Source organism: Triplophysa rosa, linkage group LG13, assembly GCF_024868665.1.
Source record: "Triplophysa rosa linkage group LG13, Trosa_1v2, whole genome shotgun sequence".
NCBI lineage: Eukaryota > Metazoa > Chordata > Actinopteri > Cypriniformes > Nemacheilidae > Triplophysa > Triplophysa rosa.
This window is the reverse complement of record NC_079902.1, coordinates 15,744,247-15,756,558: the sequence shown is the minus strand read 5'-3', so window position 1 is coordinate 15,756,558 and position 12,312 is coordinate 15,744,247. Positions and strand designations below refer to the sequence as shown.

Genomic DNA, 12,312 nt, shown 5'->3' with positions numbered 1-12,312 from the left:
CATAATTCAGACTCTTGCTTTACAGCCCGTTTAGTGATATTTATCTATTTATCAGAGAGCGCGATTGCACACTTTCCTGCAGCCCGATCGGCCAGACCAGAGGAACCCTAGCAAACCGTCCGGCAAATAATCTGTGAATTATTATCGGAATTTCCCGCCGAGTGTTTTCATTTGAAAATGCCACTGTGTTCCAGCATCCATTAGATAAATCGCTTCCAATTTCTCCCTGAGAGATTGGCAATAAATGAGAGCAGACACAGAGACATGCTTCGGCTGAATTCTCCAATATAATACAACGCACACAGCACCTTATAAAGTACCGCCGCTAAAAATGAGGAAGGGAAAACAAATGAAAAAAGCGTAACAGAACCATATCCTAAACGCCGGTTTATTTTCTTCTGGAATGACCCCTTTCTTCCACACAGCTGGCTGTCTGAAATCAATATTGGTTTACAAGGATTGGAACAAAAAACAGAACAGGAGAAAACAAAAGTAAATATAAGCAAATAAACACAGAGGTCTTTCATTTCACTTTAACCAAGACACAACCCACACCTGGCTCCCACGCTGTTCAAAAGGAACATTTACTGTTGCTGGGGAAGCTGTTGTTTGGTGCACATTAGTAACGCTCCTCTGACCAGCCATGCGTGCACGTTCGAGAAAAAAAAATACGGGGTTGAATTTAAAGTCACTGCCTCTGAAAATGATCTCCAGTTTGATCTGCGGCTGTATGCGAATTAAAAACGCACGCCAGAGTTAATGCGGAAGCCATCGAGAACGCTCCAGTGTCTATATCAAAACAGGGCCAGTCTCTCCTGTACCGCCGACACTGCAGCCGAATCCTAATGTTGTTTTCTTTATTTAAACAGAATTAAGTTTTGCACCCGCTCAGCCACGGGGTGTTTACCAATCAGCCAGCACTGAGCCGCTAACGTGCAGAACAGCGACGGAGCAGGCGGAGAGATAATGCACTTTAAAGGCTTTGCCATCCGACGCTGTCGACCTCGGCACACGTACTGCACGCCTGCCTCCTCTGATTTCCACAGCTATCACATGGAACACAACACTCATACAGTTCATTTCTTTTAAGACGAAAAAAAACCATGTTCAAACTTAGAACTAGAAATGCTTTTCTTAAACTTACACGCATGAAACTAACTTTGCACTTTTGTGTCTTAAAAATGTCTCCAAAAATAGAACTCTTTGTACGTTAATTCTGCTTTAAACTGTGATGTCGGAATTGTTGTCAGTGATGTCAGGTAACGAAGTTTAATTTAACGTGACACTTCTGGACTAAGGAAATCAACAAAAGTCAAATAACGGTTTGCAATCAATATAAACCGTTTAGATTTGTTTTTATTTTTCTTTGTTCTATTTAAGTGAGCAGGAGGAGAAAAAGAAAATGGTTAAAAACCATCTGCACAAAATCGCTTTTGCTTTCCTCTTTTAACGCCACACATCTGAAGTTTTACCACATTTAAAAGAGGTTCGATGACACTGTCAGCATACATTGCAATTTATATTTATTTATATAAGAGTCTTCAATAGAATGGCTCTCTCAAACGCTCACGAAAAGAGCCGATCAACTAGACTTCACACCCAAACTTGCGCCCGTAAAAAAAACTCTTCTTGTTAGAAGAAAATGTAGGTTCATTTTAACACATCTCATCAACAAATAAAGCTTTTAAATGCTAATGTGTTCAACGGTGAAAGGAAATGAAATATAAGTTCCAGCCTTTCATCAGCATCTCTGAACAAATTGTTCGTGGAAATGTATTAGTTATTTATAACTCGGGTCATTAGACTGTATTACTTTATTACCTAAACTCTCTGGTGTTCGTTGCTCCAATATAATAAAAGCTGTTTTGCACCTTGAAACTGTGTGGAATATGACAGTCCTCCAGTGATGCTGAAAGATTTAAGTGGCAGTTATTATTGCCAGACTTTTGCTGCTAATCAGTCTAATTGCCAGTGAAGGGAATAGCAAATGACGGCGAATATGTAATGACTGTCGCAAAATACCAGATCGCAATATCTGACACGGACATGTGAGAAACATTACTTTGGTCTCATTTAAATGCATATGTACAGTATTAGCAAGGTTCATCATGCGATCCCAAATAATGTCCTGAAAATTACCAGCATTATTGCATAAAACATGCTTAAAGATTTGAATATTTATTAGACCTCTCTTTTTCTCTCTTTCTCTCAGGGTGAAATAATGTGATGCTATAGACATCCTGCTATAGGCAATGACTAATCTGCTTCCCGAGTCGTATACGAGGTCACTATAAATTAAAACAAAGTTGCTAGCTACTCTTACAATAGTTCAGAGCCCGCCATCATTAACCACTGCCACTTGTGTTATAACATGGAAGCGTGACAAAAAACACAGGAGGAAATGACAGGCCAATGTTAAATCAATCTCTTGTGAGTTATCAAAGATAGGAGGAGTGTTAAAGAGAAAAGAAAGTGATTTTATGGAGAGAAAGTGTGTGTGTGGGTGCTTGCACGCCAATGCACTGGCAACTTGTTCCGTAATCATTCCCCACTGTGCCTGCACTGCTGCTGGAGACGCACGCTGAGAGAGCTAATTAGCACGGCCCTCCACACTCCGTCCGTTCCCCCTCACACACCCCGCAGCCAGGCCGACCCCCCCCAAACGCCTTCACAAGTGTGCGTATACCACTCGCTCACACTTTCATTAGATGGGGATCAATCATATGCTCACATTGGGTAATCACAATTTAATTTCACGCATTTCAAATTTTAATTTGTTTATTATTATGCCCCAAACTGTCATTACAGAAAGCCGATGCTGTGCAGGTTGGTTTTAATCTGCCAAGTGAGATCGGCACAATGCAGAGAGATGAAAGAGAAACTAGCTGATTAAACTTATAGAAAATAAGTGTCTTCTCGCTGTATTTTCACATCGCAGGAGAGAGGTTATGATGAACTAAATAGAATGTGAAAATAATTAAATTAATGAATCTGTATTATTATTATTAATTAAATCATGTATAAAGTATTATGTATATAATGTATTTAGGAGGTGAAATCTAGAGGTCCAGGAAAATAAACAAATCATTTGTTATATATGACTATTATGACTATGAGCTCGTTAACATAGTGAGTTTACCCTTATTGACAACAGAAACAAAGATTTGTCACATACTGTATGAAGCCGAGCGTTACTTAAAATGACAACAGTGGACCGAACATTATGAATACATGTCACTACTGCTGAGAGAGACTTCTATAAACTGAAGCAGACATTCATAGGCACGTAACGCATCGAATAATGTCAGCCTGCCTGCTAATCTTGTTTCAAATTGTATAATCTAATCTATTTTAAGTTATGATGTTCCACTAATTTTCCAGTCAAAGCACTTTCATTTCGTTACATTCATGCCTCTACAAAATGTAAAGATGAGATCTCTTTAACATCTCAATTACTTCTCTTAAGACAGCCATGAGATGAAATACAGAGCAAAAGGAATTGTTTCCTCAAAGTGATCAAAGTTCACCCCAAAACAAAAATTCATCATTTGCTCGCCCTCACGTCACTTCAAACCTGTATGACTTTCTTCTGCAGAACACAAAAGTAGATATTTTAAAGACCGTTGGTCACCAAACAAAACTGGACCCCATTGACTTCCACTGTATGGACAGAAAACCACTCTCAAACTATATTGTTTTGTGTTCCACAGCAGAAAGAATCACATACAGATTTCAAATGACATGAGGGTGAATGAATGATGACAGATTTATGTGTGTTTGTACTATTCCTTCAAGTCTCCTGCATCCCAGACATTTCCACTGAGAAAAAGACCCAGAAATCGTACAGATGCTTCAGAAGCGAACCCCCCCCCCTAAAACATTTCTTAAATGTATAGATTCAAACTCCATATACTGTATCACCAATTATGCACTTTGTATGTCTGAGACTGAAACCCATGAAACCCATCTGAGAACTCCATCAAATATCCTGATCTATGAAAGCGATCTATGACCATTTTTTTCTGTTTCTTTCAAACATGCCATGGTTTTCTGCCCATACTGTAACAACGGCTATCTATGGATTCACACAGCAGTCTATCAATCAGGTTCTACTAAAGAAACGGTAGATCCATATGGACATTAGCTGCTGTCAGTCTGGCTCTATTGCGTCACACAATCTCATGCGTGAGGAAGATCAGTCTCGGGTGGTGTTAACATTAGCCCGTCGTTGTACGAAAACGGCATTTTAAAACGAAAACGATCCTCGTTCATACTGCCGTTTCCACGTGCGTTTTAGAAAAAAATCTGTGTTTACACTACACTACTGAAAATGCGTGTCACATGACCATTCAGTATAACAGAGGTGTGAGGCAGGATTTATGGCAGCAGTGAACCAGCATCAGAAGCATCAGGCTCTCCTCACTCTCTGCCAGCAGAGCATGTTGTGGCCCTTCTCTTCTTGGCCGACAATTTCTGTTATGACTCTGGACCTGGGCCGACAATAAGAAAGCCAAGGCTAGAATGATTCGAAAATGTCATTTACAACCAATGCACTGCACACTGTTGTCAGAACAAGCGAGGTGAGTCACAGGCTTCGATACCATATATTCACCCCGCTAAAGCCATTGCATTCCTAATAGAATTGTCTCCTTGCTGTAAAACCGCTAAGCGGGCCTTCTGTTCCTATACCACCTTCTGTATTCAGCCAACATTTCTAAAGAATCTCTTCATGGAGATACCGTCACGGCTGATGTGCGAAACTGGCCCTTTTCCATAGAGGTGCAATGTCAGTGTATCTGTAGGTCCCACGCTGTAAAAGCAAAGATTAAGAGCAAGCGTGACAGAAAAATAAAGAAAGATGGCCTGTCAAGTTAGTACACTTGAACGTACCCCATCCTCCCATTTCACATTCACAGAAGAATGTCGAGCGGTACCACGGAATAACAATCAACCTCCGCCGAGACATCCGAAAGATATAAATTCTCAAGAACAATTAGCTAATAACAGACATGAGAGGCAACGGGGACCAAGAAATCTCAGACCACCTAAAGGACTGTCATCTCTGATTGCTCAATTACACATTTTGCCAAAGGACCTTCAGTTTGCAGGCATTGATTGTGCATAGATCATCATAGCAGTTATTTGTGCTTTTTGTCAGTCAGGGGAAACTATGGGAAAGTCGCACTCCGGCACACAGCAGCTGAGGGGCATGGCAGAAGAAAAAGATACTGCGATGCTGCCGGCGACTGGCGTATTTCGTCTACCAATGGCAGAGAGCCTAGACGGGAACAGTGGCCAATAGACTAATCTAAAGGCTCGGAGTGTGCCACGAAGCAAGTTTGCTTAGTAAGAATGACAAGTGAAAATCAGAGGGCCTCGGGCTACACCTCTGGCGGGAGGCAGTTTTGGGGTGGGGCGAGAGGTAGCTGAGGGAGTTTGTTTGTCCGTGAGAGCATCATCCGTGCCAGATCTGTCAGAAGACAAGCGGTTCTGGGAGAATCTTTAACAAGCTGAGAAACCGTGAGGAGACATTTTGAACATATAGGAGCGAGAACGGTGTGTTTCTTCAATCTACAAGCTGCCCACTTACAGACTGAGATAAGCATAAAAATATGTCTTTAGTCTAAATGCCAACTGAATACATCCGACCTGTCGAATAAAGTAAAAGTCACAGTAAAAACGGTTTAAAAACTATTTAAAATCAAGGTTTGCCCTTCAACTCTTCGACGACACATCTGCTGGATATAGTCATGCTTAAACAACTCTGAAAGTAGAGAGATAATCCAGATTTAATGAACATTATCTGTAATTTAACACTTTTTCATGCTTGTAGCTTTGAAAGGGGCTTTGCTCTGGAGTAAGCCTTTCCCACCACGCTTGATTTCATTTGAAGTTGCCATAATCTTTGTGTGCATTCCTCTGAGTCTACCTTTTCTGAAAGATGTCAAATCGTCTCCACAGAAGTAACTTTTCTTGAAAAGTGTATGACAGAAAGTCAAGAATCCACAACAGAAGGTTACCCTCTACGCTCACACATACTTTTGTAAGATTTAAGTTAACTGAAGCTTAAAAGCGGCTCAGGGCCTTGTGTGTCTCAGAGAGACGATGGCCAATGCTACGAGATCTCCATAGATCAAACTTCCCTCAGACATAACAGACATAAAATGGCCCAGGTCAATCTTAAAGGTCCAGTGTGTCATTTTTGGGAGGATCTATTGACAGAAATGCAATAAAATATTTATAACTATGTCTTCAGATGTGTATATAGACCTAACATAATGATGCCTTATGCTTTTATTACCTTAGAATGAGCTATTTCTATACATGCACCGTGGGTCCCTTTACATGGAATTTGCCATGTTGTTTCTACCGTAGCCCTGAACGGACAAACTGCACATTTCGTGAATACGTTATCTCTTTCGGCAAAGAAGCAAAAACAGGACGTGATCTTAGTCCGCCGTAGTGCTTCGACGGGGAGAGGGGGAGTGAGCAGTTGGTTGCAATTCAAAACCTACATTTCATACACTGGACCTTACAAAATGATATTAGCTTTTGTAGTGATTAAAAAAACATTGAAATCTAAATCTGCAGCATCATCGATCTATCCATCCAACTTTATATGCTTAAAGGGATACTTCACCCAAAAATGAAAATTCTGTCATCATTTACTCACCTTTGAGTTGTTCGTGTTAAATTTATTTGTTCTGTTGAACACGGAGAAAGATATTTGGAAGAATGCTTATAACCAGACAGATTTTGCCTCCTATTGACTACCATAGTAGGAAAATATACAATGGTAGTCAAAAGTGCCCCAGAACTGCTTGCTGTCCTACATTCTTCAAAATGTCGTCTTTTGTGTTCAACAGAACAAAAAAAATGATAAAGTAATTTTCCTTCTATGGTAGTCAATGGGGGGAAAGATCTGTTTGGTTATAAGCATTCTTCCAAATATAGTTCTCTGTGTTCATCAGAACAAAGACATTTATACAGATTTGGAACAACTCGAAGGTGAGTAAATGATGACAGAATTTTCATTTTTGGGTGAAGTATCCCTTTAACTCCACGCTGTAAACTGTATGGGTTGACTTATTCTGCACACCACTGTCCAAAAAACGACAGAGCAGTGTTTTTTTATGAAGAGTAAGAATAGTTAGATTTGCTTTCCAGAAGCACATCACAAACTGCTAAGCTCACTGGTGGTGGTGATTATGGAAGGCTGTTTCTTTGATAACACCAGATGTTTAAAGATAAGCAGATGAGCAACGCAGCATTTGTTTTTAAATCAACATTGGCTAGGGTCTGAGTTAACAAGGTCTGAGTTAACAAGCAAGTTAACCTGTAAAAAGCTAAAATATGCAAATGAAATCCAAAGCTGTTACATAAAGTGAGTGAAAGAGTGATGGTGCACGGGTCAGCCTACAACCGGCCCTTCCTGATGAGCTCATTAGTAAGATGAGGTCCACCACGCGGGGGGCCATTTACTTGACTGAACTGAGTGAGAACGTGACCGTTTCCCTTTGTCCATCAATAACAGCCCAATCAGTACTTGAGGAGGGGAGAGAGAGAGAGAGAGAGAGAGAGAGAGAGAGAGAGAGAGAGATAAGATCCTGTCCACTTTTACTAAGTTTTACTGAGTTTATATTTTACTGCTTACTGATTTACTGTATAAATAGATTCTTATAAAGTCTCTGTGCTTCGGCATTACTTTTACAAAGGTAATATTGTCAAATCAATTAATTGCAATTAATCGGTTCCAAAATAAATGGTTATATGTAAATCTAAATTTAAATACACAAACATACATGTAGACATTTAAAAAATAAAATATACATTTATATTCATACATAATATGAATTATATTTAAATATATATTTATGTAAATTTTTGTTAAGTGTTGTGCATTTATACATACATCTAAATATACGGTACATATACTGTATAGATTATACAACTCAAACCTTTATTTTGGAATCAATTAATCATTATTATTTGATTGGAGAGCCCAACGATAAAGCTTTTTTAATCCTGAATCTTGAAAGAAAGATTAGAAATCTTTTAGCATCTATTGGTACGTCACACATTTCAATGCATTTTTGCATCACATTTTTGTTCCTTTCAATGACTTTCCCATACTTGAAAATCTCGATTTTATAATTCCCAGACCGTCAAAACTAAAAAAAGGTGCTGCTTTAAGGTTCTAACATGCACAGACAGAGCACAGCACACAAAGTCTATAGAGATGTCCACCCTGTCGACACCTGAGGACAAAGCCTTGTGTGTTATCCCGCGACTGTGAGCCCCATGGACAGGCTTTAAACATAGGTCAGAGAAAATACCACTGAACGACAGGCTGCGATGGTCGCTGGATCCTCTCTCCCACAGCTGCCCATGGTCAGGGCAGGGTCACCCGTCAAAGGTGTCCTCCCTCTGGGCCACAACACCATCCAGTACAAACACATAAAACAGAGAAACATAGCCACCTAATTTCCATGTCACCTTCAAACCTGCCACACAGAAACATCTCAGTGAGAAATCTCCTAGTGTGACCTTCATTCAAGCAAATTCCAATGGCAACATATACGGACAGTATTCACAAAAGACTAGTGTGTAGGCAAAAATACACAGAAATGAATGAGCTGAGGAACTTTCTCACATTAAAATGTGTATGCGCGCACTGTTTTTCTCAAATGCAAACTCCATCTTCATTTTTAATCAAGTTTCTTCCTTTAAATCAAATTTGCATGCGCGCTTTAGCAGATAAGGAGATGTTCATCAAGGACTCGGATGTTTACAAGCCGGACGCGAGGTGGGACCGATGTGTTTTAGAGAGTGATGTAAAAAGCGAACATTGATTAAAGATCACACTATAAAAGTGTTAAATTAAATTGCCTCAGCTTTTTAAATTACTTTTCCAGCTTAACTGTAATTCAGTGCCTTCAGAAACAGGTTCATCAGAGTGCGAAGTAAATAATAGAAAACAGAGAAGGGAAAAACAACCATCCCGCAACTGGCTCCAGCTTAAACCCCTGCGGTTGGGACACCTGTGTCCCAGCAGCATCTGGGACACTTCGGCGAACATGACAAGGCCAGCAAAGAGACGTAACTAAGAGTGACGGTGTAGTTCTGGCTGCCTGGAAATACCAGCGGGGGGTGGCTGTCTTTCGTAGCAAGACCAAATGGCTTCACCATCCAAATCAGCTTATAAAACGCACACCCAGATGTCCATTTTACGTACACATAACAACAGCAGTTACAGCTTTCATACACATTCTGGTAACGGTTACGGCGCTCTCGGTAGGGAGGCCAACCTGCCAGCTCTATAAATAACCTGCGATATCCAAACTCCTAACATCAGAGTAGATGTTATTCTCCAGAATACCCTGCGATTCGAACGTTGTAGCTGGAAGTGTAGAGTCGTCAAATTTGTTCCCATAACTGTCACCGCTCGCTAAACTCAAAACAAATATCGCACCAAATGCCCATATCAATTTCACCCTCACTTACAAAACAGCCTACCAATACACAAGATACTATTTTACTATTCAGTTGTTCAGCTGACATTTATACAAAGCGACTTGCGGTACACTCCTCAAAAGTACGATACACCGGCATTTACCCGAGCTTAAATGTGCTGTACACAAACCTTCCGTTTTGCATAACCGCTAAGTTAGACATGTCAGCAAACCTGAACACGAGCCAGAAGGAGCCAGAGCCAGAAGTTGTTTCTGATTGGCTAAAAAAAAGAGCGGGCCACTCCCTGACTGTTACCGTTTACAGAATCTAGGTCTGTCAGGTGTGATTTCTCAAGACGCCTATTTAAGTGACACCTGTCAGGAAGGAGGATAATTTATGTATGGCATATGGTAAAACATGTTTTAAATGAAATGCAATAACTGAGATTTAAAACGTCTTTTTACAGAGAGCCGTCTGCTGTAGTCAGGTAGTGTAAGAGAGATGATGTGCTGGTTTGTTACCTTGCAGAGGAAGCTGATGTTGAATCCAAAGGTCTGAGCATTTCTGGAGCCAGAATTCATGTAATTCCCCACCAGCAGCACCAGCTCCAGGAACATGCTGAAACTTTCACATTTCTTCACCTCTTCACAGGCGAAGGTCACGTTCATGATGTCCGGCCGGATGTTGTTCACCTGTTCCTCAAACGTCAGCTTGAAGAGGATGCCGTTCAGCCGGGGACGCAGCATCTTGACTGAGCTCATCTGAAACGGGCAGAGGAAAACTCAATCCTCCATTAAAACACATATTCTCACTACACAATCTAATGTCAATGTGAACTTTGTTAAAAATTTGAAATGTATACATTTTAAAATGATTTTATTTTGACTATAAGCATATAAACTGATATATTGTGTGTCAGTGTGCTTTAAACGAAAAAAGGCCATAGAACAGTTTATAGACGTTTCATCGGACACACGTCTGTGTTTGTTGATCGCTCTGGCTAGTGGCTATAATATAACTATGTTTAATTTAATTTATATTATTGTATAATAATTGTATTAAATAAAATACTGGACATCATTTTTTAAATAAACAATTTGTTAAATAGGTCGTGTAACTTTGTCGCATTTAAGTTTAGCCAAGTAATGGTTCTTCTACAGGTAACCCAAAATAATAATCCTAGACATACTTTTAACTTGCTAGCTAATGTAATGTATTTGTTATTTATTTTGCTCGCTATCAGAAATAATCTATATCTATTCTTTGCGGATGTGTACCGGAAGTTAAATTTGGGCCACAAAAGCATGCATGTCAAGTAACGTTTGTTTATGTTGTTGTTTTGAAACCGTCTATAGTCCCCATGCTTATGTCATGTAGAAGCGTGTGGTATTAGTTTTGGTGAAATCGATTAAAAACACTATTTTACTATTTTATGTAAAATAAACGAGTTTAAAAAAATTGCTAATTGCGTTAAGCACTTCCTGTGCAAAAGTCTTGTTCGAACAAATGTTAAAGTAGGTAGTTTACCTGTAATTACATTTAACCATAATAACAGCAATACTCCAACGGGTTGCCGGAGTGAGATGACATTTCATTTTCATTTCAGTAAGAAAAAAATATACAGCGAGTCGGAAACAGAGGAAGAAGCGAGGAAACAAAAACAACAACAACAACAAGGAACCTACAGGAGCTGCATGGAGAAGAGGGCGACCTCAGACATTCTCGCTCCACATTTCTGCATAATCCAGCGCTCGCAGGCAGCCCAGAGACGCCGTCAGAATGTTCCATTAGCGTTCTCATTTATTCATCTTTATGAGTACGGTGTCGATCAAAAACACAAAAAATAGTCTGCCCCACACCCCCGTGCGCCACCCCACCTCCTCCCGCGCCCCCAGATTTGATTTCTCTGTATAAGAGGAAATCACAATAAAAGAGTACGAGCTGGTGACAGCTCTAAAGGGAGATGAACAGAGAGTGACTTATTTCCCAGAGGAACAGTGTGAGGTGGTGCTGATGAGGTGCTTCTACAGGCTGCCTGTATATTACCCGCCTTGAGCTCAGTCACAGGAGGAGACTGTCACAACATGCTTCATTACGTCCTCCAAAGACTCAGGTAGTGAAAACTCGACACGGGGCGAGAGGGAGGGAGGTTTCTGTTACTTTGCACTGAATTGATTTCTGTGAGAATCTGCTGTCAAAGACGCATGTGTTGTTGAAGGCATGCATATGCATCAAACTGGATGTATCTGTGCTTGACAGAGCTACATGTGGGTGAAAACCTAAGGCGGGGTTTATATGCAAAAAAGGAATGATTGAGCACTTAAAGTGATAGTTCACCCAAAACTGAAAATTCTGTCATCATTCACTCAGCCTCATGTCATTTCATACCTGTATTAAATATTACTGTAAAGATAATTGGAAGAATGCTAGCAATTTTCAATTCTGTGACATCATTGACTGCCATAGTAGGACAAAAATGAATGGTTGTCAATGTTGTTTTCCTAAATTCTTCAAAATATCTCACTTTGTGTTCAACAGAACAAAAAACTATAGATTATTAAACTATGATTAAACTATAGACAACTATACTATAGATTTTTTCCTACTATGGTAGTGGATGATGTCACAGAACTGAAAATGTTCATTCTTACAAATATCTTTCTTTGTGTTTAACAGAACAAATACATTTATGTAGGTTTGAAACAACCTGAGGGTGAGTAAATGATGACGGAATTTTCATTTTTGAGTGAATTATCCCTTTAAAGGAATAGAAATTCTGTCATCGTTTACTCGCCATTATGCTGTTACAAACTCACCTGGATTTTTTTTCAGTGGAACACAAAAGGAGTTTGAAGGAAT

At 39.8% G+C, this 12,312-nt stretch overlaps 1 protein-coding gene across 8 annotated transcripts in view; it reads right to left on the bottom strand.

The window, feature by feature from the left end:
* diaph2 (diaphanous-related formin 2) overlaps positions 1-12,312 on the bottom strand; it is a 419,173-nt gene that overhangs the window by 150,720 nt on the left and 256,141 nt on the right. For all 8 annotated transcript variants that reach the window (XM_057348933.1, XM_057348934.1, XM_057348932.1 and 5 more), the window contains one exon: positions 9,975-10,214. In XM_057348933.1, the coding sequence (XP_057204916.1) occupies positions 9,975-10,214 (240 nt within the window). The remainder of the gene's footprint in view (positions 1-9,974; positions 10,215-12,312) is intronic.